This window comes from Delphinus delphis, chromosome 10, assembly GCF_949987515.2.
Source record: "Delphinus delphis chromosome 10, mDelDel1.2, whole genome shotgun sequence".
Taxonomy (NCBI): Eukaryota; Metazoa; Chordata; class Mammalia; order Artiodactyla; family Delphinidae; genus Delphinus; species Delphinus delphis.
In genome coordinates, this window is record NC_082692.2 from 40,440,917 (window position 1) to 40,465,322 (window position 24,406).

The 24,406-nt window shown below is 54.2% G+C and overlaps 1 protein-coding gene and 1 long non-coding RNA gene across 4 annotated transcripts; one reads left to right on the top strand and one right to left on the bottom strand.

Annotated features, from left to right (window-relative positions):
- Nucleotides 1-834: 834 nt before the first annotated feature.
- LOC132432082 (uncharacterized) lies at nucleotides 835-5,363 on the bottom strand. Its single transcript, XR_009520832.1, has 3 exons — nucleotides 5,313-5,363; nucleotides 2,198-2,320; nucleotides 835-896 (listed from the first exon to the last, which is right to left on the bottom strand). It is a non-coding gene; the product is annotated as an uncharacterized lncRNA (long non-coding RNA).
- On the top strand, nucleotides 5,319-23,274 carry LEMD2 (LEM domain nuclear envelope protein 2). 3 transcript variants are annotated; one of them, XM_060021997.1, is made up of 9 exons: nucleotides 5,319-5,602; nucleotides 8,007-8,047; nucleotides 11,277-11,352; nucleotides 14,462-14,538; nucleotides 15,441-15,520; nucleotides 17,175-17,320; nucleotides 18,302-18,403; nucleotides 18,481-18,583; nucleotides 21,747-23,274. In XM_060021997.1, exons 4-9 carry the CDS (start codon nucleotides 14,515-14,517, stop codon nucleotides 21,895-21,897), a joined length of 606 nt encoding a protein of 201 aa, XP_059877980.1. In that variant the 5' UTR covers nucleotides 5,319-5,602; nucleotides 8,007-8,047; nucleotides 11,277-11,352; nucleotides 14,462-14,514; the 3' UTR covers nucleotides 21,898-23,274. The 3 variants fall into 3 exon arrangements, with proteins under 3 accessions (XP_059877980.1, XP_059877979.1, XP_059877981.1); XM_060021996.1 differs by having other exon boundaries at nucleotides 5,375-6,287; XM_060021998.1 differs by lacking the exons at nucleotides 5,319-5,602; nucleotides 8,007-8,047 and adding an exon at nucleotides 9,387-9,502.
- Nucleotides 23,275-24,406: the final 1,132 nt, after the last annotated feature.

Sequence of the window (24,406 nt, forward strand, 5' to 3'; positions counted from 1 at the left end):
AGCTTACACGGGACCCAGAGCCTGCACACAGCACGTTCACACAGTTTCCAGTGCACGTACTGATCAACCCAAGCACAGCTGCTGGATCCCGGGAGATGCTGCCCAGACACCCGCTAATAAACGGGGAGAGAGGGCTGCAGCAGGGCACATGAAGGGAGGAAAAGCCACAGGAATCTAGCTATAAAGCACACGATTGGAGGAACTGGATCCAGAACTCCTCCTCGCCCTTCCAATTTCCACCAAGTTCCTCCGTTATCAGTAACGCTCTCCAAGAAGCAAAAACGTAAAATGTTCACTGTCTCTTTCCTTGTGGAAAACACAGATTTCGCGTCTTTTCCTCGCCCTCTGCCGAGATCTGCCCCTACAGTGAGACCACCTTCCCCCACCCCCAGCAGGGGGCACCCATTTCTGGGGCGGGGTGTGGGGGGGGTCCCAGCATCCTCTGGGGAATTTCCCGAAGCTCCTGAGGGTTGAAATGGGTGCTATGGAGGGAAATGAGACACCTAGGAGATTTCACCCCGGATGGTCTGCATCTTTTTCAATGGGAATTGCTTCAGCAAGCAGAGCACCTAGGAAGCGTGAGGATGCTGTCGGTTCCGCAGAACAGGCCGGTTCAAAGCTCAGCGCTGCAGCCGACTTGTCCCCCACCCTCACCCGGTGGCCTCTGAAGTGCTTCCCAGTAATGAGCCACGACGGGGACCCAGCCACCACCTGCTTCTTTATGCACAGCGCCCTGGCCGCCTGTTTAGATATGTCGGCCCCTTTCTTCTCTCGTTTTCCTCCTCCTCCTGCCACTGGTTCGATTTCTCATCATCGGCTCAAATAATTCTTTTTCTCCAATGAGCGCCTCCGTTTCCAGGACAGCGGACTCGACTGCTTACAGGACATGCACAGCCCTGGAAGAAATTAAAACTGGGTCAGGGGCGGGGGATAGCTTGGGGAGGTTCTGAACTGAGCCAAGGAGAAAATGACCATGTTTTCACAAAACAGAAGTAAAGAGAGACACACTCTTGATTAAAGCTAGAGGATGCCTAGACCAGGACCCAGCCAGCATCAGAGACAGGGAAAGTGCCCAGAGGAACCAGTAGGGCGAGGACGCAGCTTCTCAACATCTGGCTGAGATTTAGCCAGCAAAATCTACGAGTCTCTCCAGATACCTGGCAATTACAGAGAGTTACAGATTACCCGTTTTCATCTGGAATGTACTTTTACACTTAGGACCACGGGTAATTATAGGGCGACCTGAGCCTAGTTTCACAAGATGGAGATGATGAGGTATTTTCTTGGTAACCACGTCGGTGTGATTTTAAAATTACTGAGCTACGTGGACTTGCCATGATATTGAATACTTAAAAGCAAAGAGTAATTGCCTGATATCTGTACTCTATAATTTAGTGTAATCTAATCATGGACAAAGCCCAAAAGAAAATGTTCTGAAAGCATTACATTTTTCTTCATACACAATTCATTATTGACATTGGGGAATGTATTCCATGCCTCTAAAGGAACTCTTACCCACAGATTTCAAGGTGTGAAAGTGGCCAAAAGAGTGAGAGTTTTGTTTAATTTTCAGCTGCTGATGAAAAGCAGGTAACCTAACTGCTCATTAAACCCGTTCTGACACTTTTCTGTGACTCTGTTTGCCCCTTCATTGACCTAGAGAAATAGGTCAGGGTACTGAGATGAGGCAGCAAGATGCTGGGCAGAGCTGGGGCCGTTCCAGTCCAAATCTGAGCCAAAAATTGCACCTACATCGTCCCCCTTTCCAACCATACTCTCCCAGTGCCCCCACCACGGTGTGGCGCCACCCATGCTATGGTTCGAAGGAAGCCCAGAATAGCCAAGAGGGATGCACGAGGCCGGGGACAAGGTGGATCAAGGGCAAGTCCATGGTCTGGAGCATCTGTAAAGGACCTGATAAATGTGTGCAGGGCTTTTCGCAGGAAGAGAATAAGAAAGGAACCCACTAAAAGATTTATGGCTGTTATTATTATAAGGCTCTGCCGAGGCAGAGCGAGGTCGGCAGGACAGCAGGCAGCGTGGCAGCCCCTTGGGAATCCAGAGCATCCTCCCAGCAGCCCCTCGTCTCTACTAAATGTGTGGATGTGGTTACGCAGTAGATTTAGATATTGGAGCTTGTTTTCCCTCTTTTGACTTTAAGAAATCAGGAAGACCAACCGCAGCCTGAGGTGCTCACCTTAAAAAAAAAACCACAACAAAGTGATGAGAAAGGAGGGCACACAGGACAGCCGTTGACTTTGCGATATTGCCCTCTTCTTGGAAATGTGTGTTCCCATACTCGACAGGCCCAGCAGCAGAACTAGAAGAGACACAGAAAGGCAGATCTGAGAAGGCCCAAAGGGGCCTCGTGGGCAGCTCCCAACACAACACAGGCAGTGGTGGCAAAGAAGCACTAAGATGGAGCCCTTCGGAGGGGAAGACCTAAGGGTCAGTGTCAGAAGTGTGGGGACAGTCACGTGGATAAAAGCTGATGGGCAACAAACTGACTTCACTGAAGCTGGTAAAAGTGCTTTGAGGGTGGAGAATGTTGAAGGAGGACCCTGAAGGGTTATCAATCCAGGGAAGGGGTAGACTGGATCGGGGAGTTCAGGAGGAAAATGCAGAGGCCCGAGACATGGGAGGAATGATTGACTCATGAGGTTTTATTCTTTATTCTTTTTTTTAATGAGGTTTTTTTCTTCTCTTTTTTTTAATTTTCCTTTTTTCTAATTTTCTTATTTTTAATTTTTAAAACTTTTTGGCTGCGGCGCGGCATGAGGAATCTTAGTTGCCTGATCAGGGATCAAACCCGCACCCCCTGCAGTGGAAGCGTGGAATCTTAACCACTGGACGGCCAGGGAGGTCCCTCATGAGGTTTTTTCTGACTGAATTTTCCAAACAGATTGTGAGGCTTCTTCTTGGAGGGATGGGGAAGGGAAGCATGATTGGCAAATATGCTGTAAGTGGTGGCACATTACCCCAAAGGCCTGCTAGACCCAGCGAGGCAGAGATGGAGCGCTGGGGGATGGGGGGAGGGAGGGCACTGCTGCAAACATGATGGGTTCGAGGCTGAAGGGAAGACAACAGGGTTCGGGTGGGGCTGGGGGAGGGCTGGGGGTCATTTGGCCCTGGGTGTATGTAGCAGCAGCCGGGACCCCAAACACAAGGAAAGCTGACAAAGCCCACACTGGGGACCACCCCAGGGGTGGCCCCATTTGGGTATTTTTTTAAATCGCCCCGAGATCCACTGTGTGGAAATATACTGTAACTCTGCGAAATGCTGTAACATTAACTTTGTTTAAGCATCAGTTTCAAGCCCTCTTAGAATACACGGGGCCAGTACTGATGCTGAAAGGCTCATTCTTTATATATTGAACTGCACAGCTGCAAGGAGAAGCACAAATGTTACCAACTCATTTGTCATGCAAACAGTGCTTCAGAAAGAAAGAAAATACTATTATGTGGTATATGTGTTAGGCAATCACTATATCAAATTCATGGTATTCCGTGCAAACACAGGCAGAGGAAAGGAAAACAACACTTGGTGAGAGAAATCGCACCACGTGGGAGCAGCTAAGTCGGGGGAGATGGCGAGGCTAACTCGGAAGCCTGACCAAGCGGAGGTTGTCATTTCCCCCGCAATGTGGCCAGTGATAAATTCTCCGTGATAGAGCAAGTGGCACAAATGCAAACGCTGGCAAAGGTGCCTTGTCCAGGGACCCAGGGTGGGGAGACAAGGTGTGGGTGGGCAACGGGACCATAGGGGAGGAGGCGAGATTGGGGGAAGGCGAGAACCGAATTGGAGGGGTTAGAAAGAGAATGGAACTTATGAGACCAGCAGTAAGTGTCTGGGAAAGGCAGTTGATGATCCATGTGTAAGGAATACAAAGAGGGAGTGGGAGGCAGAAGGAAGACCACAGTGTTACTTCCATTTGTCACCACTCCCCATGCTTTCCTTAAGGGTTTCTCTGTCGGGTGGGAGGTTCTACACAGCACTGATGCTGCACACAAATGGGTTAAGTGCAAACACTATGGAGCATGTGTCCTGAGCACCTTATACAAATTACCTCTTCTAATCCTCACAGCAATCCAATGAGGTTTACTGGCCAACAGGCTAGAAATGTTAATTGGATATGATCGCACGTCTAATAGTGGTGGAGTCTGGATTCAAGAACCCCCTACCTAAATCCACAGGTGACACAAGATTACATCTTGGGGTCTTCTCCTATCTATCTCTCCTTATGAAAATCCCACCATCCGGCCACACGGCCTCCTCGCACGGGCTCAAACTGCCCCTAAGAGCCCAAGGGCATTTGCCTCTTCTGCCCCCACGATGGGATGCAGTGTCCTCCTCTGGCGGGAGCTCCTTTCCTGCCAGCATCTCGCCAAGGGCAGGGCCTGCAGCCCCTTGGGGCTCAATGTCAGTGAGTGAACAGCCAGGAAAACACAGAGGCCTGCCGACCATGACCTTAGTTCAGACCAGGTCCCAGAGCGTGCCTGGGGTCTATGCCACAACCCAAACAAAGCCCTTCCCTGAACGCATTGGTCCCCAAGTGCAGAGAGAGGCAAAGGATTCCATCTCCCCACTCTCGGCAGTGCTTGTCTTTCACCATTGTCGACTAAATTGCACAACTTAAAAGTTGAGAGTTATGTTTTATTCAGCAGACGTTCTTAGGACTTCAAGCCCGGGAGAGAGCCTCTCAGATAACACTGAGAAAACGGTTCCCAAGGGGAAGAGGGGCAGTCAGGATATATAGGAGTTTTTGCAATAACACCAGGTAGTTGGAACAAAAGATAACTGTCAATAAAAGAAAACCAGATAACGCAAGTTAAGGAATTTAGCACTTTTCTATGTATGGGAAGATGCAAGAGTCTGGACTCACTTAAACCATTCTTTCACATGCACCTCAGCTATCTGGGGCAGAATCCTCTGTTTTCTCATCCAGTTTCCTCAAGCTGCACTGTGGGAAGTGGCTGCTAGATGGCGGGCATCCCTTGTTTCCTTCTTGAGTTCCCTCAGGGCTCATCATTGGGGGTGACTGTAACGTGGTGGCTAGATCCCTAGTTTACTGATATGGCAGGCAATATGTTCTTACCATTAAGTAATTCATCCATTAAATCAACATGACTTTATCGAGTGCCTACCACGTGCCAGGGACTGTGCAAGGGGAGGAGGATTCAGAGGTAAACACCACTTGCTCTTACAGACGAGAAGGACTGAGCAAGGTGGGAAATAAAAAAGGAAAACAAAAACAAATAGCCCAAAACCCTCAGACCTCCCCAACATGGCAGCCTTGGAGGCTGATTCTGACCTCCTCATCATGGCCCGCCCATACGGCGGTTCAGACCTTCTCAACATGGCGATTAAGAACGACCTTCTCAACATGGCGCGGGCCCCGCCTGCTCCGCCGCGGCCGTCGGCGGGAACAGTTCCGGGTCCGGGGTGCGCCGGGGGCAGGCGGGGGTTGGCGTCCTGGCCATGGCCGGCCTCTCGGACCTGGAGCTGCGGCGGGAGCTGCAGGCCCTGGGCTTCCAGCCAGGACCCATCACCGACACCACCCGGAACGTCTACCGCAACAAGCTGCGCCGCCTGCGGGGCGAGGTCCGGCAGCGCGGCGAGGAGCGGCTGCGGGAGGAGGCCCGGGCAAGGGGCGAGGAGCGGCTGCGGGAGGAGGCCCGGGCAAGGGGCGAGGAGCGGCTGCGGGAGGAGGCCCGGGCAAGGGGCGAGGAGCGGCTGCGGGAGGAGGCCCGGCTGCGCGAGGAGGCTCCGCTTCGCGCCCGGCCCGCCGCGTCCTCCCTGCGGTCGGAGCCCTGGCTCTCCCCGCCGGCCTCGGGCCCGGCCTACGCGACCTCTGGGGCCTACGGCGACATCGGGGCCTCCGCCGCTTCCTGGTCCAGGAGCCGCGGCCTCGCCTACCCACCCCGCCCCGCGCAGCTCAGACGCCGCGCCTCGGTCCGGGGCAGCTCCGAGGAGGACGAGGACTGCCGGCCACTCGACAGGGCCGTGCCGGGCCCCGGCCACGGAGTCCGTCGGTGGTGGGCCTCGTCCCCGGCCCCGGTGCGGCCGTCCTCCGCCCTCCTCGGTCCCGACCCGCGCCCGGGCCTGCGGGCGACGAGAGCGGGCCAGGCGGGCGCGGCGCGGGCCCGGCCCGAGGTGGGGCGGCGGCTGGAGCGCTACCTCTCCCGGCTCCTGCTCTGGGCCAGCCTGGGGCTGCTGCTCGTCTTCCTGGGCATCCTCTGGGTGAAGATGGGCAAGCCCTCGGCGCCGCAGGAGGCGGAGGACAACAGTACGTCCCGGGCCGGCGCAGGGGAGGGCCTTGAGCGCGCGTGTGTCCACCAGGATAATCCGCCCCCCACACCCCTCCGCCCCGGTCCTCTCAGCACCAGGCTGAACACTCCTGGGCCTTGTCAGATGTCTCTGGCCGTCTTCTTCCTTCCAGACTTTGACTTTTTTTGCTCCAGTTATGGGAGGAGAGGGCTGGGATTCCTGCATCTGCAATAATTTCTGTCTTCATTTTGTCCTATTCTCATTTTCTGCCCTAGCCCTCCCTACTAATCTCCCTTTCAACCACGTGCTGGAAGCAATCTTTCTGTGGTCACTTTTATTCTCCCTCTCCAGAGAAAGCCCTCTGACACACCCCTCTAAAGGTCCACCCCCATTGCTTTTGAGTTCTTTCTTCCCTTTTGATTTCTTGCTCTTTCACACATTAGTGCCCGTTTGAAGGCACCCCAGGTATCACGGCTCACAGATAGGCTCTGGTTGGGGTCCCAACTTCGCGGCACCAAAAAGGCCACATACTCCACTTCTTTGGACCACAGGACCCTCATTTGTCAAAGGATTATACTAACCCTGCCTCTGAGACAGGTGTGGAAGAGCCTTTTAAGAGTTTAAACTGATGTAAATGATGGCATTTATCACTGCAGCACCTTCTTGGGGTGTGTTAAAAGAGAGGGTGCCGTGACTCAAGGATGTTCCCAGCCATGCTTCTGTCCACAGATAGTTCCGTGATAAGACATACCAACAAGAAGTCTGCAGGATACAGTATGTTAACGAATAGTTAAGGGTTCGTGTTTCCTAAAAGGAAAATTTGCTTCTTCCATAATTCTGGGCTCTAGGCTAATAGGAAACAGCACAAAGACCATTTCTTTATAAATTTAAGTATAAAATGACTGTAGTTCACTGACTTTTAATATTCTTTGCAAAGAATGATTGTGATTAATACTATTCCCAGCCTCTAGCCCAGGCCACATCTTTCCACGCCTAGCAGGAACAGCCAAAATGCAGGGAAAGGCTAAATTATGTCTTAGCTGTTGCAGCAGATGGATATTTGGGTGTATAAACAAGTCTGTGGGCACGAGGATCCCAGGCTCGTGCACACACCCAAATAATTTCTTGAGTATGAGAGCAGTTTAATCCACCTGCTAGAGAAATTAAGCAGTCCCAGGAGTGTCATGGTACCATACTGGTACTAACTATAACTGTTTACATTGGTGACATCAAAAAACGGTATACTGTCGTATTCACTGCTGAGATGCTTTAAGACAATAGCTCCTGGATAGATACTGGGATTTACCTGGAATTCCCTTCCCGTGATAGTATTAATCCCTGTTTAACATAACGTGTACAATTTATAAAACCATCATATGTGTTGTCTTGTTTGAGACTAAGTCTGAGTTAAGCAAGGAAGGCTTTAGTGACACCATGTTATGATGAAGAAACAGGTTCAGAGTGGTTAAGTGAATAGTTATCTACTATCCTGAGGCTAATCATTTTCCCCTGGGAGTAGAACACAGCTGTACTAATCCCTAATCCAAGACCGAGAACCCCTTACGTTTTTTACTGTCCGCATTTTTAAAATGCCTCATTTAGATGACATCTTTCTAATCCTCCCCCCACGTTATGTTGGTAATGTTTTACTTACCCTGAATTTTGAGAGTGATCCCTTTTTGTACCCTTTCCCACAACCCGCACTTTTAATTTCCTCTGTTTCTTTTCTTGGTCTCAGTGAAATTATTGCCAGTGGACTGTGAGACAAAAACAGATGAGGTGAGTTTGAGTTTCTCTAGCTTTTGTTCTTCCTCCCAAGGATGTTGGCCTCTATCAGGAGGTAAACTTGCCCACAAAAAGATGATAATAGGATCGCTGTCAGGAGTGCTTCCTGTAATGTATCAGAGTCATGTAGTGTTCCCTGATGTATATGTTAGACTCAACTGTGGCAGTGAAGGAGTACTTGAAACAGAGAGAATTGACCTTCCAAGATCCAACCCCCGGCTTGTTACGGGAACTCTCGCATCAATCGCAGCATTAAGGACTTTAATCTTCTGCCTAAGTCGACCTGGGGGGATGCAGTAGGTTGTGGTCGAGGGACCTCACAAGCTCCCCTCGCTTCAGGAGGAAGGGCTGGCAGCTTTTTAGGCATCAGGAGGCCAGGTTCTCAATTCCACATTCTCCAGTTGTACGTCTGTGGCTCTGAAAATGCTGTTCTGATTTGAAAGGTCATCAGGGAGTTGTTTTAAACACATCTGAAGTGGAGTTAGCCCTCTTAGTCTATAGATTTGTTTTATGAAGCTTTAATGTTCCCTACAAATAATACTTGGGGAAGGTGAGCAGCCCCATCCATTTACGGGTTATGAAAGCAGCATTACCGAGGAGCTGGGGTGCTCCGGTACAGGTGGTAGTCTGGGGAAGATACCAGGCAGTACATTTTCAGGTCGTAAGTCCTGCCAGGAGGAGCCTCGTGCTGCCAGAGGGCATGCCTTAGTAGTCTAATTATTAAGTGTGCAACGCCTGGCCTCCCTGAGCCCTGAGTGCACATCTCTGGCATCCTGGGGGCTGGGAAAGTAACCACCCACGGTCATTTCCAGGCCCCTGCGTTGACTCTCTTACCTGTGTTAACGAAGGGGCATCCTGACGCAGACAACCGGTTCTATTTCCCTTTGGCTTCTGCTGTGTCATATTTGGGGGGTGTTTTTATTACACGTATTTATTGCTTTCATCCACCAGATGTCTTTCCTTCCCTATTGTTTTGTAAAAACAGACTCATAATAATTATAATCTGCCTTCTATCATAAAAACTGTAGTTGACGATTGAAGGAAGTGGCCCAGAAAATGGCCAGGAGGGGAAACTAGAATTTTGAAGACTGAAAACAAAAACAGGGACCAAAAATACTTTTTCTGTAAGATTTCTCTGGTGATGTTAGTTTCATTTGTCTTTTATTTAGAAACGGGTTCCCTGGTTTCTGTCTCTTGGTCCTTCACACCTCTGAGTGTATCAGGCCCAAGACGGAATGACATATGAGATAAGCTCCGGGGTGCTCCTCTGCGCTGGACGCACCCGGCCCCACCTGAGTGAGCCAGTCGGGCACCATCCAGGTCCTCGCTAAAGACTTGCTCAGCGAGCACAGACAGGCAGGGCCTGCGCCACGACATCACAGGCTCCCTTCGGTTGCAGTGTTGGGCTCTGTTGAGCTGAGATTTTATGGGGTACCCTTGGCCTTCGTGGTGGGTGGACACAGGAACAGGCGGGTTGGGAGGTGCTTCTCAGCTTGGGTGAGTTTCTTGCTGAGTCCCATTCCTTGTGTGGCTCAAGCTCACCCAGAACCCAGAGGGGCATTTGGGTTTCAGATACACGTATTCTTTCCCTTCTCAGCTGACTGTGACTCTGTTTTTCTTTCTGCCTTTGTCCTGCTGAAACCCTGGGGATGGGCTGGGAGTGGGTGTGTTGTCTTAATCAGGCTGTCTCGTTGTCTGGTACCTTCTGTCCTTTAGGTGCTATCAGCCCTGCTTTGCCTAAATGTCTGTGAGTTTGGAACAGTATTAATTGCTACTGCTTTTTTTTTTTTTTCCTGGTTGCGACAATAATAGATATTTAGAAAATTTGGAAAATGTGACAAAAGTCGCTGGTGATTCTGAGACCTAGAGATAATCACCATTAACGTTTTGGGAGCATTTCCTTCTCACCTTATCTCTCTGTGTATGTGTGTCTGTAGAATTGGGATCTCTGTGTATTTAGTTACATTTGACACTTATTTATCAACTTTTCCCATATTGTTAAATAGCATTTAAAAAGTAGTTGGGGTTTCTCACTCTACTAGGAGGCACGTCAGTTGTTTCTGGACATTTATAGTCATGTGCATAAAGCTTGGTCGCATCATTTCCTACCTTGTAAAGGCATGAGGGTCCTTAGGCCACGTGAAGGGACAAATCTTGGCCTCTGAGACTGTTAGAAACCAAATTAGATCAGGGCAACAAACGAGCCCCGAGAAGGAAAACGCCCTTGGTTCCTTCTGTAGCTGCAGAGCCGGGTCCAGAACCCAGACCTTCGACTTCCAGTGCAGGTCTCTGCCCAGTGACAACCCAGAAGAGGCCTGGAGTTCGAGGGGTGGGGGCTTGGAGTCGACTGGCCACACTCCAAGTGGCTCCACCATCTACTATGAACTGTGGGTTCTTGGTGGCCCACTTAAGGTCTCTAAACCTTGGACCCCTCGCCTGAGAAATTGGGGTACAATGAGGAGTGCAGCGAGGACGCAGTGCTCCCTCACATGTAGACCACTCAGCATGGCACCCGGTCTGTCGTCCACTCTCAAGGAAGAGCGGTCTTTTTTAAATGTTCCAAATCCAGTGAGTCTAGCAAAACGGTGTCCCCACTGTTACAGGTGCTGAAGGAGTAAATGTGCAGATATTCTGATTTTCTCAGACAGGTGACATTTATTTTCTCCCTACAGTTGTAAGATTGCTCGAAATTTTCCATTTCCAGGGAAACGCAGTCTAAGATTAAACATTTGCATCAGATAATCCACAAAGTAGACCATCCACAGGCAGGTTGTAGACGCTTGGCTCTCCAGAAACGGACAGGAATGGCCCGCGGGGGAGACCAGACTGCACCGTGCAGCGTTTGCTCTTCCCTCTGAGGAGGCTGGGCTCCTGCATTTCCCCACAACCACACCGCCCCTGCTCCACGGCCCCACCAATGGCCTTTATTCCAACGGGGACCACGGGGCAGAGGCCCAGGAGCCTCCAGGATGGTGGACCCTTAGTTACTGTGTCTGCTGTCTATCTGCCTCTGCTTTTATGGTGTTCTTTTCAGTCAGTTAACCCAGTATTTATCGGCCCTATCCCTGGGCCCACCCCTTTGCAGAATTTGTTGTCATTGTTGTTTTAAAGTATGAGGTGTACCTTGCTGTTGAGTCCTTGACGGTGTAGCTGAACAGGTAAAATCAGACAGGCCCCCCTCACCCACCCCTCCTTGCTGACCGCTTGTCCCGTGCCCTTCCAGTTCTGTCAGGCCAAGCAGAAGGCGGCCTTGCTGGAGGTGCTGCACGAGCTGTACAACTTCCTGGCCATCCAAGCGGGTGAGTAGGTCTCCCGAGGCCCAAGACTCCCCATGAGCGGGTTGTGGGCTGAGATGCCGTGTCATCTCCCAGAAGACACGCTCAGAAGCCCAGTCTCCCCTTCCGCGCCTCCCCACAGGCGCATCTTGTCTAAGCCTTGCATCTGGGCAAAACGCATAGGTTCCTGAAGGATCCCAGGGGTCCTGGCACGTGCATAGGCCTTTTAGCGGATGTGCCCCCTTCTCTGGGATGCCCCCCACCTAATGTTCTAGGGGTCCGTGTTGCACTGGAAGGGCCCAGGCCTCAGGTATTCTCAGAGTCTGGGTCCCCCAACCTGGAGGGCCTCCCTGTACCAGGTGGTCGGCCCAGCTCGGTGCAGAGGCCTCTGCAGGTGGAGCGGTCTGAGCGGTGGGCCAAGCACCTTCAGGCCCGGCCCGCCCTCCTGGGCCCTAGTATCCCATGTCCCCATCTGGCTGTGGGACACCAGACAAGTCCCTGACATCTCAGGGCCTCAGTCTCCCCATCTGACTGAATGATCTTGGGTCTGTCTTTTCTTAACCAAATGAAAGCGAAGTGCTGTTCTCTAGATGCCCCCCTGAAATCTCCTCCATCCAGAAGGCTCCCCCCACTGTTTTCTTTGGTAAACATGTTCCTTGAGGCCAGAGATGGCACCTGCATTATACTGTGTCCTGCCCGACACCTGGCATCCAGGAGGCTCTCCAAATCACGGATGACGTGGGTGACGGCTCAGGGCTTGTGCCTGTGTTAAGTGTACTCGACTCGAGAACCAGACGTCAGTCTGTGGGAGGTTCAAGGGGCGCCTCTCACCTGTAGGGCCAACCCTTGTCTAAGGCTGTCGCCAGGAAGTCAAGGTTGGGTGGACTTGTACTGGGCCCTCAGTCCTCGGGGCCAGTCTTGTGGGCCTCAGCTCTGCCGCCTCCTCCCTCCTGACTGCTGGGAGACTGGGGTGGTCAGGGAGGCTTCTGTGAGCTCCTCGGAGGAGAGGTAGGAGCTGGGGCTCAGAGCATCACAGTCATCTGTGGCCCAGGTGCTTGGCATATAAATTCTGGCCTGAGGGGGTGTTTGAAACTTTTGTGACTCAGTTGTGGTCCAGGGTCCAGCAACATCAGTGTCACCTGAGAGCTTACTGGAAATGCAGAATCTTAGTCCCATCTCAAACCTATTGAATCAAAGTCTGAATTTTACTAAGTCCCCCAGGATATAAAGTCGAGAAGCTCTGCTCTTAAACCGTGGATCCTAGTAGACAGTTCTCCTCCATCCCACCCTCCTTGTGTGGTCCTGGCTCATGCCATCAAGGGGCCTAGTACCCACCGTCTTCCCACAAGCCAGGCAGGGGCAGCCTTGAGGGTATGCGTCTCAGTGAGACAGGCCGCAGGGCCGTGCAGGCTCTATACTCAGCCACACTCCCTCCCCCCACCTCCTGCTGGAGGTCAGCTATGGACAGGGCACTGGCTGGCCTTTGCAGGACACAAGGCGACTCAGCCCAGAATCCTGCCCACAGGCTGCCTGTGGTCTAGTAGAAGAGATAGGCTACCTACCCCCCTGACCACTGAGTGGTATAAAATGCCATTGGATGAGAACCAAGAGGCCAGAACTTCTGGGAGGCACAATGCCTTTTAGCTAGAGTAGTCAGGAAAGCGTCACAGGGGAGGCGGCATCTGTGCCAGGCCTTGAAGCCCGGGTGGGATTAGTTACGTATTTGTGGGGGAAAGGTGGGGCCAGAGAGGCAGGAAATTATAGGGTCAGAGATGGAAGCAGCTTCACAAGGAAGGAGAAACAGAGGGAATGGAGTTTGGAAAGGCCAATTGAGTCCCACCCTGGCTGGCCATGGTTGCCAGGCCACTGGGAGTCCCTTCTGAAGGCAGTGAGGGCCGGGAAGGCTTTCGAGCAGGGGAGTGATGGACGGAGAGCCAGGTGCCAGGGAGGCAAATGTGGCAGCAGTTTGAGTGGAGCGGTGTCAATTTAAGCAGAATCGTTTTAAAGCTTTGTTGACCAAACATGGATGAGAAAGGGGAGAGGAGGAAACCAGGAGACCTTGGCAGTGGTCCTGGAAGGCCTAAGCAGGGCAGGGTGATCTGGGTGGGGCAGGAGCACGGGAGAAGCCAGCTGATTCTCAGGGGACCCAGAAGGACGAGATCAACTTGGAAATAGGAGGATTTGGCTGTGTTAGGGGGTGAGGGGCAGGCTTCAGTTCATTCTCAGGATTTTTTTAATATTATCTTCAGCCACTCCCTCCCCAGCACACGCACAGACTGGCCATCGCAGCCCCCAGGCTGTGCCAGGTCAAGGGCAGTCAGGCCGTGTATGGGGGTGAAGGATCTTGTACGACCCCAGCCCTGCACTGTCCCTGCTTCCAAGGGGTCTAGTGGTGAAGCAGCACCTGGTGGGTGAGCCACCGTGGGTAATCAAGAGCCGAGGGCTGTGGCAGGGCCCCAAGTCCAGCCGATTTGGCTAAACAAGAGGCCCCTAGGGCTGGGGGCTTTTCAGAGGGGCTGGGTCTTGGGCCAGGCCTGGGAGCCTGGGCAGGACTAAGGGGGAGGCTCCCAGCTCCATCCTAGGTGGGAGCCAGCCACCCAGGGTGCTCAGAAGAGAGCTTTGGAGCACCATATCGGGGCCCCAGCACATAGACACCCCTTCTTCCACGGAGCATTTTGGACATCCCTCCCTAGGGCCCCTCAAAACCTGGCATTCTAGGTCACCTGCCTGTGTCATGGGTCAAAATCCCTGCAATGCAACAGCCTCCCTGCCTTTCTTTTTTCCCAGGCTGCGTTTATTTATAGTGCCATCCCAGTGCCTTCCGAAGCTGCCTGTCTGATCCTTTTAGGGATCAGTTGCAAACGGACCTTGGTATTGGGCAGCTTTTTAGTCATTTAATGCAAATCGCTGCACTGCTTTGCAGGTCAGGTTTTAATGATCTGGAATCGATCCAAGCTAAGTGGCTTTTGATCTTGCTGCAGAGTGAAGATGCCCCACAGAAGCTGGAGCCGCCGGGCCACATGTTCCACATCAGAGCTGATGGCTTGATTTTTTGCTGCAGTTTTTAGTTGGTTTCAGGGTAAATCTTTTTCACCTCTTCTTTGTACTTGAATGTGTGTTTTTTCCCTCCTAGGTAATTTTGAATGTGGAAATCCAGAGAAACTAAAAAGCAAATGCATTCCTGTAATGGAAGCCCAGGAATATATAGCAGTAAGTAGGCTGCAGTGCGCTCCGTTCCCGGGAGGTCCTGGTGCTTTTGTATTGATCCCTCAAGCCCTGCGGGGGTTTTTTTCCCTTTTTGTTTTGTGTTTGCTTTCCCTTGTTTTAAAAAAAAAAATTGTTTTAATTCAGTTGAGTGTTAGGCTACCTTAAGTTAAGGCAATGATGGGGTGACTGGGCCCAAGGTGAGCGGTGAGCCAGAGCCAGGCCTGCCGCAGCTCGTTCCTGACCTGCTGCTCCCTGACCAGCGGTGTGGGCTGCTGCCGCTGCCCCTTCTTTAAGTGGCCCTGTGACTTGCCCTTCCTTTGACTCATTTTTCCCCCCTTCTCAGCAGCCTTAAGACATTTAACCTGTCATTCTCTCCCCTCAGGATTACCGTCTGGGTTGCTCTGAGTCCATTTGATTTTCGGTGTGGCCTCAGTATGACAGAATTACAGATTTTTGGAACTGGCAGAAACCTAAGGGGTCACCTCGTCCAGTTTTCATTTCACAGATGAGGAACCTGGGGCCTAGAGAGGGGAGGGACTTGCCCAAGGCCACACAGCCGGGACTGGCTGCAGGGCCCCCACCCCGACACTCTTTCATCTCACTGCAGATGAGCTGCCAGCTCTCTGGCCTGGTGCTTCAGTCCTTGAGAAAATTACATGCTTCTGCTGTCTCAGACCTGCATTGTTTTCCTGTGTGTGTTTCCGCATCACCTCCTCTGGTTATAGCCTCTTCCCTGGTATCATCAGCTACAGACTTCCTTCCTGCCAGCTTGCTGGGCATTTAGCAGAACAGGGCTTTGGGGCAGGCGGAGGACATGGAGAGGGCTTCCTTAATCTAGCAGCAGAATAATATCGCCCCAACTGCTCCGCCCAGATGGAGGACTAATCTCCCGCCCCCTCCCACAGAATGTGACCGGCAGCTCCTCCGCCAAGTTTGAAGCGGCACTGACCTGGATACTGAACAGTAACAAGGACGTGGGCATCTGGTGAGTGTGGGCGGGGCGTCCGGAAGCACCTGAGGCCCTGTCATCGCCCATCAAGGTGTCTCAGGCCGGGAGGTAAAGGGCAGGTCTCCCAACCAAGTCATCTTGGGCCAGGTCTGAAGCCGGGCAGCGGAAGGAGAGGCATTAGGAATGCAGTGTAAGGAGCAGTTTCAAAATGAGACAAAAATCCAGGTGTCAGGGTGATCGCCTGGCAGTCCAGCTAAACCTGTTTCAGGTAACTCAGTCTGTGCCCCCTTCCTTCACGGGCCCCGCACAGTTTGCTGGAGATGGCATTTTTTTGCACTTCCTTTCCTTGGTACTAGTTTTCATTTGTAGATGAAATGATTCTGAATGTTGGTTTCACTCAGTATGGAAATTGCAAAAGGAAAGACTGGGTTTTATTCCAGCTGGGCAGTTCCACCTGTTTCTGTCTCTGGTGAGCACAGTTAGCAGAGACAGCGTGCCCTTCACCTTCCTGAAAGGTCCTATCTGGCTGCTCGGCCCAGGGGCGGGTGGGCACCAGCCACTGCCTGATACCGGAGTCCCCTGCTGGAGAGACACTCGCTTCATCGCCCCCTCCCACCCTTCAGGGTTTGTCGGGGTCTCTGTTCCGGTTACAGCTGCTGATGTTAAAGCACACTCTAGGGTTTTGTTCTCTTCCTCTCTATCTGCCCAAATTACTGATTCCATCAGCAGTGCATCCAGCAGAAGCCCCTCGGGCAGCTCAGCCTAAAACTTGATGACTGGATGCGTGGCACGATTCAAATTCTTTGGCTTAAAAAAAAAAGAAGCTTCCCTGAGTGGCTGAGCGATTTTCCTGTGTGTTGGAAAGGCAGAAAACACGGATTTTATCCTTGGCAGCGTGCACTGAAGCTGCTAACGCAGAGGAATGATGACGCTGCCTTTTCCCATTGAGGAGGGTGGCCTGTGGGGAGCTGAGCCTGGCTCCCACGACCAGTGTTAGAAGTGGGTCGTGAGACTTTGCTGTACAGCAGAAATTAACACAACGTTGTAAATCAACTATACTTCAATTTAAAAAAAAAAAAGTGGGTCATGAGAAATCCGGACAGTTTGGGCACCAGCCACTCGGCTGTGCAGTCCAGACCAGGAGCTTGTTGCCTCGCCGGCAGAAGGCGGAGTGTCGGCAGCGTCCCCGCGCGTCCTGACACCTCCTCTCTGGGGCTGGGGTCTGGCCTCCAGGAGCCTGGCGGTGTTCCTGCTCCTGAGTCTCACGGCACCCCATGGTCTCTGCCCGTAAACAGCTTATGTGCCTCCTCATCACCGAGGAAAGGCACCCCCTCCCAGACTCTGTTTCTGTTCTTGCTGTGCTGCACAAAGCCGGTGATTCCGTAAACATTTCCATTTCTCTGTGCTGGGAGGGGGGCATCCAGTTTACACTTTAATCTTCCGCCCAACAGAGGGAGGCGTCACTTCAGCGGCAGGGGTTCAAGCCTGCTGCCGTCTTTAAAGTTTTATTCTTTCTAAGTAGCTAACGTGGGAAATTTCTGGAAAGAGTGCAACCAGGATAGCGAGTCCTTTTTATAAGCAAGTGGAGACCTCAAAGCCCCGCCTTCCTCCTCCTCCTGCTGATAGTGAGGCTTGTACGGCGGCTCCTCAGAGCTGTTGAACGTGTCTGCAGCCCTGTGTCCTGTTTCAGGTTGAAAGGGGAAGACCCGTCCGAGCTGGTGACCACGGTGGACAAGGTGGTCTGCCTGGAGTCCGCCCGCCCCCGCATGGGTGTCGGCTGCCGCCTGAGCCGCGCCCTGCTCACGGCCGTCACCAATGTGCTCATTTTCTTCTGGTGTAAGTCCCATCACTGTGTCACCCTGCCCCTCCCACTGCGCCTCCCGGGAGCCCAGCTCAGCAACACCCTGGGCATGGGTGATGCGGTCTCTCGGAGTTCGTTTCTGTCTAGTGAACCTGAGGTCTGTCTAACGAAACTGAGGAGATGAACCAGTCAGCCTCTGCCCCGGGTCGTCTTTCCCTTTGGAGACTGGGTGGCTGGAGCAGGAAGATAACTAGAAGACATCCTGGATTTGGGGCCGGGGGTCATCAGCATCCCCGAGAGGGTGCTGGCTTGGGCTGGAGGTGGGCATTGTCCTTTCCGGCACCCCAGACCGCAGGCCGCTCCAAGGGGGAGACCCAGCAGGAGCTTGGCCTAATTTTACTCCCTGAACAATGTAAGCACCTCCTCAGGAGCTACAGACGCCCAGTGAAAGCAGGCAGGCCCAGGGTGCTGAGCGGCAAAGCAGAGTCTCCCGACCTGAGGGGCTGCCTTTGAGCAGAGGCCTCGGGGTGTCTCTGAAGGCCAAAGGCCGTGACACAGAAACCACCAGCTCTGCAGAGAGAGCTGGGTTACAAATCACAGGTCGTCTGGGCGTGCACACGGCTCCCTCCCCCACGCCGGCAGGCACAGACATCATTATCGGCAGCAGCATCTGGAATACAAAGGCCCCGGCATGTATATATGTATGAAACGCCGTGTTCTGGTTCACAAGGGAGGAGATGAAAGCCCAGAATGAGGTTGGGAGGAGCCGAGATCCAGACGGCTCGGGAGGCCTCTGTGGTGACAGCCAGTGGGAGGAAGATGATCACTTAATAGCCTGTCCTCCCTCTGCATTTCCCAGTCCTTCGTTTCCTGCTTGCTAGCCCTGGGTCTGACACACAGTAGGTACTCAAACCCCCTCAGCCTCCAGCGCAGTGACCTGCCCTGGTGAGACAGCCAGTGGGCGCCTGGCCGGGGAAGGTGGTGTGCATGATTAACAGTGCTGTGTTCCCTCCCAGGCTTGGCCTTTCTGTGGGGGCTCCTGATCCTCCTGAAATACCGGTGGCGGAAGTTGGAAGAGGAAGAGCAGGCCATGTATGAGATGGTGAAGAAGATTATAGGTGCGTGGCCCCCAGTGAAAGGGCTGCTGGCTCCTGCTAGAGGGTCCTCACCCTAAACAGTGCCCTCTGTCCTGCAGATGTGGTCCAGGACCACTACGTGGACTGGGAGCAGGACATGGAGCGCTACCCATACGTGGGCATCCTACACGTGCGTGACACCCTGATCCCGCCACAGAGCCGGTGAGACCCGGGTCGGACCCCACTGAGTGCCGCAGAAGGAGGCCCAGAGCCTCGAGTCAGTCATGTGGGGAGGGGGGCAGTTCAGCCCCAGGATCGCGGGAGGTGGGGCGCCATCCACACCTCTTGCCATCAGCTTATTGAGGCAGAGTGCAGACAAGAGGTACAGAAGCACGGTCCCGCTCCTCTGTAGAGATGGCGCTTTGGGGTGCTTTGGGGAGCAACCCTAGGACCCGACCCCTCCCCTCCCCGCGGGGCTTTGCAGGGAAGGACCTGATGGGTTTCCATGAATGGAAGTCCAGGCACAGAACATTAAGGGCTCTGATTCCATTGCTCTGTGATTCTCATGGTCCTGCTCTCTGGATGTTGTTGGCTGGCTGGAGTTCCTGGTGGTCACAGGATGGTGGCCAGCAGCTAGCCGGAGCAACACCTGCCTTGCAACAACCAGCAGGGGAGAGATGGGCTACCTGTTGCTCTCATGAGCAAGGGAAAACATTCCCAGAAGCCACCGGGGACACACCTCTTTGAGGCTCCACTGGCCAGAATTGGTTACTTGTCTATTCTTGAATCAGTCACTGGCAAGGAGGAAGAGATTGTTTTTCAAACATTTTTAACCATGGTGTACAGTCAGAAACACATCTTATCTAAGGTATCATGGTCTAGTTTCCATGCACAAAGGCACACTCACGTAGTTGGAAACATGGTTTCACAGCAGTGAATGGGGTCAGCTTCCCGGGTGCATGGCTCATGGGAGGGGTTGGCAGGCCGTTTTCATGCACGACTCCAGGACCACCTTCCAAATGGGCTGCGGATGCTGGGTAGATCCCTGACAAAACCAGGAGTAGGGTAGAGTCGGGGGACAGAGTCCCAGGAGGCAGCCAGCAGGGCCCACTGCGGGGTCACCTCAGACTTTGCCACAGTCTCTGGCCAGATGCCACCCTCTCCGGATGGTGCTAAGCGCTCACCCTTGCTGGGTGCTCGCTGTGAGCTGGGCGCTGCTCCGAGCCCTGCACAGGTGCAGCTCACTCACTCCACCCTCAGCATGGCCCTTGGAGGGAGTACATTGAGGACACCACTTTACAGATGAGGACACTGAGGCACAGGGAGGTTAAGACCCTGCTCAGAGACCCAGGGCTGGTGCCACTTCTGTGTTCCCAGTGCCAGGCTCTGTGGTCGAGGTCACCCTGTTCTGTCAACCCAAGAGGAGCTGGAAGAGTAGAGCATTTAAGGGCCCCTTTTAAACGTGAAAATGCTTAATAACTCTCATGCCCACCCCACCCCCGGGACAGTGGCAGGCAGGAAGCTTAGAGCAGACCAACCACGGTGTGGGGCTTGTGCTAGCTGTTGGTCCCCAGCATGAGTCTGGCACACAGCCCTCCAGCTCTCAGGGGAGGCCACTGGTAGATCCAGACTCCCCCCTAATTCCTGGACCCGCCAGAATTCATCATCATGTGACCATGGGTAACGCCCTGTTTGAGCTGTAACACAGATAATCCCACTGCCTTGCAGAGGGCTGTGTTGAAGAGAGGCCATCATTCATTCATTTTCTCAACAAATGTTTATTGAGCACCTACTGCATGCCACACTCTACTGGGTCATGCAGAGACAGGGAGAGGAAGAAGCAAAAATCCCTGCCCTGCTGGAGCATTGGTTCTGGGGAGAAAGAAGACAAGATGCATAAGGAAGATGTGTTGCCACTAGGTAGTGGCAGGTCTTAAGGAAAGGGGAGCAGGATGTCAGAGAGGTGGCCTCCCACCTCACCGAGGCAGCACGGAGCACTTGAGCCCTCATCAAAGGGCAGCACGCATGGTCATTTTAATAAGAGCAGGAAGTGGCACTGCAGCTTATCGGGGGCTTGAGCCACCACACCTCGGCTTCTGTGCATCAGCAGAGACTGCAGGCGGGCAGCTGCCCCACAGGGTCTGGACCCCTGTCCGTGAACCCAGGAGGCTCAGCCACCCGGTCAGTGTAGCCAAGCTCTCGACTCATAAGGACCCATCAGCTCCTTTGGGCCCTGCGTGGGCATACTGCCCTGTGGGTGAGGGCCCGCTTGTGGGAGGTTGGGGGAGATCTGAAGAGCTTGTCCAGGGAGGCACATGGGGGCGGCTTGTAATCACCTGGTAACGGGCGGCCTGGGAAGGGGGCTGGGGATGAGGCCGCGGCCCCCACACAGTGCCAATGCCCCCCCCTCAGGGACCCGGTGTGAGGGGCTCAGCCCCCAGGACCTGTGTGGCCAGGGCCAGACCAGCCGGGTGGGGGCTGCTAAACAGCCGTGGGGTTTGGTTGGCAGCAGGACCTCACCGCCCGGGGAAGAAAGCCCCACCACCCCACTCTGCCTCCTGACACATGGGCCACCCTGGGAGTTTCCCTCCATTTGCGCACTCCCAGCGGAACCCCCTGCTTCCACACGTACCCATGTTCGCTCTGCACGTGTGGGCGCTGGGGAGTGGTCTGCAGTCAGACAGGAGGCCGGGGCTCACCGAAGTGTAGGTGTCAAAGCAGCCCTCCCCCACTGCCCTGGAATCTTGCTGTCTAGTTTGGAGGGGGAACGAGGAAATAGGGGGCTGTCCGAGGGGGTGCAAGGCCCCAGGGATCCGGCAGAGCAGGAACTCTGGTGTCTGCGAAGGGGCCCTACCTGGTGGCTCAGGTTTCAAAAGCAGCTCCAGCGTCTTGGCCTCCCCGGTTGGATGCCTAGTTCATCCCCATCCCCTGAAGTGCTGTGGAGTCTGGACTCAACAGCCCAGTGGCCACTCTAATTAGCCCACATGAGGCATTAAAATGCAGCCTGCACTGGAGGGGGGTGCTGCCCAGCTGGGCTGTAGCAGTAATGGGTCCCAGCAAGAGTCTTCCCACTTGGACACCTGTGGGGGTGGGGGTGGGGGGGGCTCCAGCCCCTTTCAGCTCACTTTAATTGAACGCTTTTGGAGCAGAGAATGTTGAGGAATCATTTCTCGGGGGCCCAAGAAATTTCTCTCCTCTGCAGGAGTCCAGTTAGTACCTGACCGCTCTTCTTCCCACAGATAAGTTCTGTGTGGGATCTTGGAGCTCTGTGCCCCCTTTTGTACAAAGGGCATCCAGAGACCAGCCTGCCTCTCTCGGCAGCGCTGGGCACAGCGGCCAAGGGCGCTGCCTGCTGCTGAGCCTGCACCCCCATCCCTCGTTGCAGGAGACGCATGAAGCGGGTCTGGGACCGGGCCGTGGAGTTCCTGGCCTCCAACGAATCCCGGATCCAGACAGAGTCCCACCGCGTGGCCGGAGAAGACATGCTGGTGTGGAGATGGACTAAGCCCTCTTCCTTCTCTGACTCAGAGCGATAAACCCTGGGCGGGGCCTGTTCCCAATCAGCCTGTCCCCGGCCAGTCCCCTCCAGGGGCGTGAGAGGGCCACCATCCTGCTGGTGCTGAGTTCACACTTGCCTTGACTATCACCCTCCTCCTGACCCTGGTTCCAAAGGTGTCTCTGTGAGACTCTTCAGAGACGAGCTTTCAGAAGGAAAGCGTGGGCTTCCTCGAAAGGCCAGGGCAGAAGGCCAGGTGGGCAGCTGCCCTCTGCGTTGGTCCGATCCTCTCTGCCCCATTTTGCTGGCAGAAAGGGGAGAAGGGTTTTTCATGGAAAGATAAAAGCTCAGCAGCCGTGAGCCCCTGCAGAGCAAGTGTGCAGCTGGGTGTGTGGAGCACGCGGCAGGGAGGTGGGCCCCGCGCCCGTGGGAGGTGGGTCGGGGTGGTGGCTGGGACGGCAGGGGTTGGGGAACAGCTTGGTCATGTGCCTTCGGGGGGTGTTACTTGGGAGCTCAAGGGTGAGGGGAGAAAGCCTGTTCTCTAGCTGGATTGGGCCTCTTACCCCGGAGGGGTAAGGTGCTAGAAATTAGAACAAGTATTGTAGGAGAACTGTCTAGACACGCGGCCCCGGACATACAGGGCCTCAGGTCGGGAGGAATGAGCAGCTAGGGTTGCCCCAGGAGGAGCCTGGAGTCGGCGACAATGTGCCCCCCAGAGCGGAGAGGAGGGTCGAGCCGCCGCCAGCCCCCATCTGGGCGGCCCCACCGGAGGCAGCCTCCCCAGTCCAGGCCTGCAGCCACGGCGCATCACTGGATCGCGCTCCAGGACCTGGGGATCCTCGCACTTCCAATGGGCGAAGATTGCCTCGTTTACGGCGAGCACGCCTCCCCACCCCACGCACTTTGGCGGGAACTTCAGCCAGTGGTTTCAGTATGCTGGGTGCGGCCGCATCTCCTCCCTCTGCCGGCCACCGGAGTGACCCCGCTGCGCGGACCTTCGCCCGCCCGCCAGAGCCTCCCCAACAGGCGGAGCGACCTCCGGAAACCTACGCGGGGACCTTATTAGTTAAGGGCCGGGAGCCTCTCCATTAGAGCAGCATCTCCACAAGTTCTCGTCCGCGACGGGCGGGAGAGGGGGCGAGCCGAGGAGACGGAACAGCTGCTTCCAAAAGGCATGAAGCACCTCTCTCTGGTCTTATTGGTATTTTTTGTTTCCTTAATAAAGCGCCAGTCTCTCTCATTTGAGCAATACTCTCTCTCATTTCCTCTGATGTCTGGGTGATCGGCGGGGCCGGAATCCGAGCGCCGGCGCCGTGGCAACGCAACAGTCTCATAATCAGGCTCCAGCCAGAAGAAGAAACTGCAACAGGCTTCACTGTCAGGGCTGAAACTGTTGGATAAATAAACTATTTATTAAAAATGGATGTGTTTCTCGTCCGTGGTTCTTTTCCTCTTCCCTCAAAGCAATGTGTAAGGAGAGGCAACGTCCTGAGTCATTAAGCGCTGGCCTGGGAGAGGTCAGCTGGAAGAGAAGGTGGGAGCGGCCTCCCTGTGACGGGTTCTCGGGCAAACCACATACCTCGGAGCCTTGGTTTCCACGTTTATAACACGGTGTGACGACCTCCCCTGCAGGGTGAACTCGCAAGATGCACGCCTGGTTCCTGTGGGTGGCAAGGAGTGGGGGCTGATAGAGCCTCTTTCCTCCCGCCCCATTTCTGCCTTCCTCGAGGCCCCAGAGGCTCCTGGAGGTGCTCGGCACCAGCCCTGGGAGGGGGAGGAAGGAAGAGGCAGGTGAGGTTGGACGAGGCCTCGGCAGCTGACGGTGTCTCCCGGGAGGCAGGAGGTTGACATCGATGGCAGACTTGTCTCCTCTGGGTCGGTCACTGGGGAGAACAGCACAGTCCGGGGGACACGTGGGGGTCCCCCACCTGCAGTGGAGGCAGGGGTTTGCTGGGAGTGCTTTGGGGTCCTGCTGCTCTCCACCAGCACTGCCTCTACCCTGGGGGCACAGCGGGCGAGCTGCTGGCATTGGGGGTCCGCACCCCTTGCGGCAGGGCCTTCGTTTTCTCAGCCTGGGAGGAAGGCTGCTCCACCACCCTGCCGGCCCGTCCACACAGGTCCTACTGCTACGTGAGCGCCATCCTGCTGTCCTCCCATTAGCTGGAAACTCGGTGGGTAAATTGATAGTCAAGGACCCAGAAACACAACTCAGAAAAAAATGAGCCCATCTTCCCTTTTTCTGGTTTTCAGTACAAGATTTTCGCGCTGCCGTGTTTCATTTTAAGCTGAGAAGGGAGTTAACGCAAGGCTCTATTTCTGTGATGCTGTTTGGACAGCAGGAGGGAGATCAAAATAAAGAAATAACAAAAGGCCCCCAATGTCCAGCCTCTTCCTTTATGGTAGAGAGCGCCTGGCACAAAAGCCCCAAGCGAGGCGTCTCGGCTCAACTCTGCACCCTTTCTCAGCTTTGAAGGGCCAAGCCCCCTTTTCAGCGACTCTGATTTCAGAAGGAACAGCGTGGGGTGGTGGGATTTGCCCGAGGAAGGGGT

Bases quoted from the DNA above. Each gene is read 5' to 3' on its own strand.
- LEMD2 (XM_060021996.1), top strand. From the start codon at position 5,480: ATGGCCGGCCTCTCGGACCTGGAGCTGCGGCGGGAGCTGCAGGCCCTG. The intron at 15,521-17,174 runs GTGAGTGTGGGC...GTCCTGTTTCAG, and splicing joins AACAAGGACGTGGGCATCTG to GTTGAAAGGGGAAGACCCGT. The intron at 18,404-18,480 runs GTGCGTGGCCCC...TCTGTCCTGCAG, and splicing joins GATGGTGAAGAAGATTATAG to ATGTGGTCCAGGACCACTAC.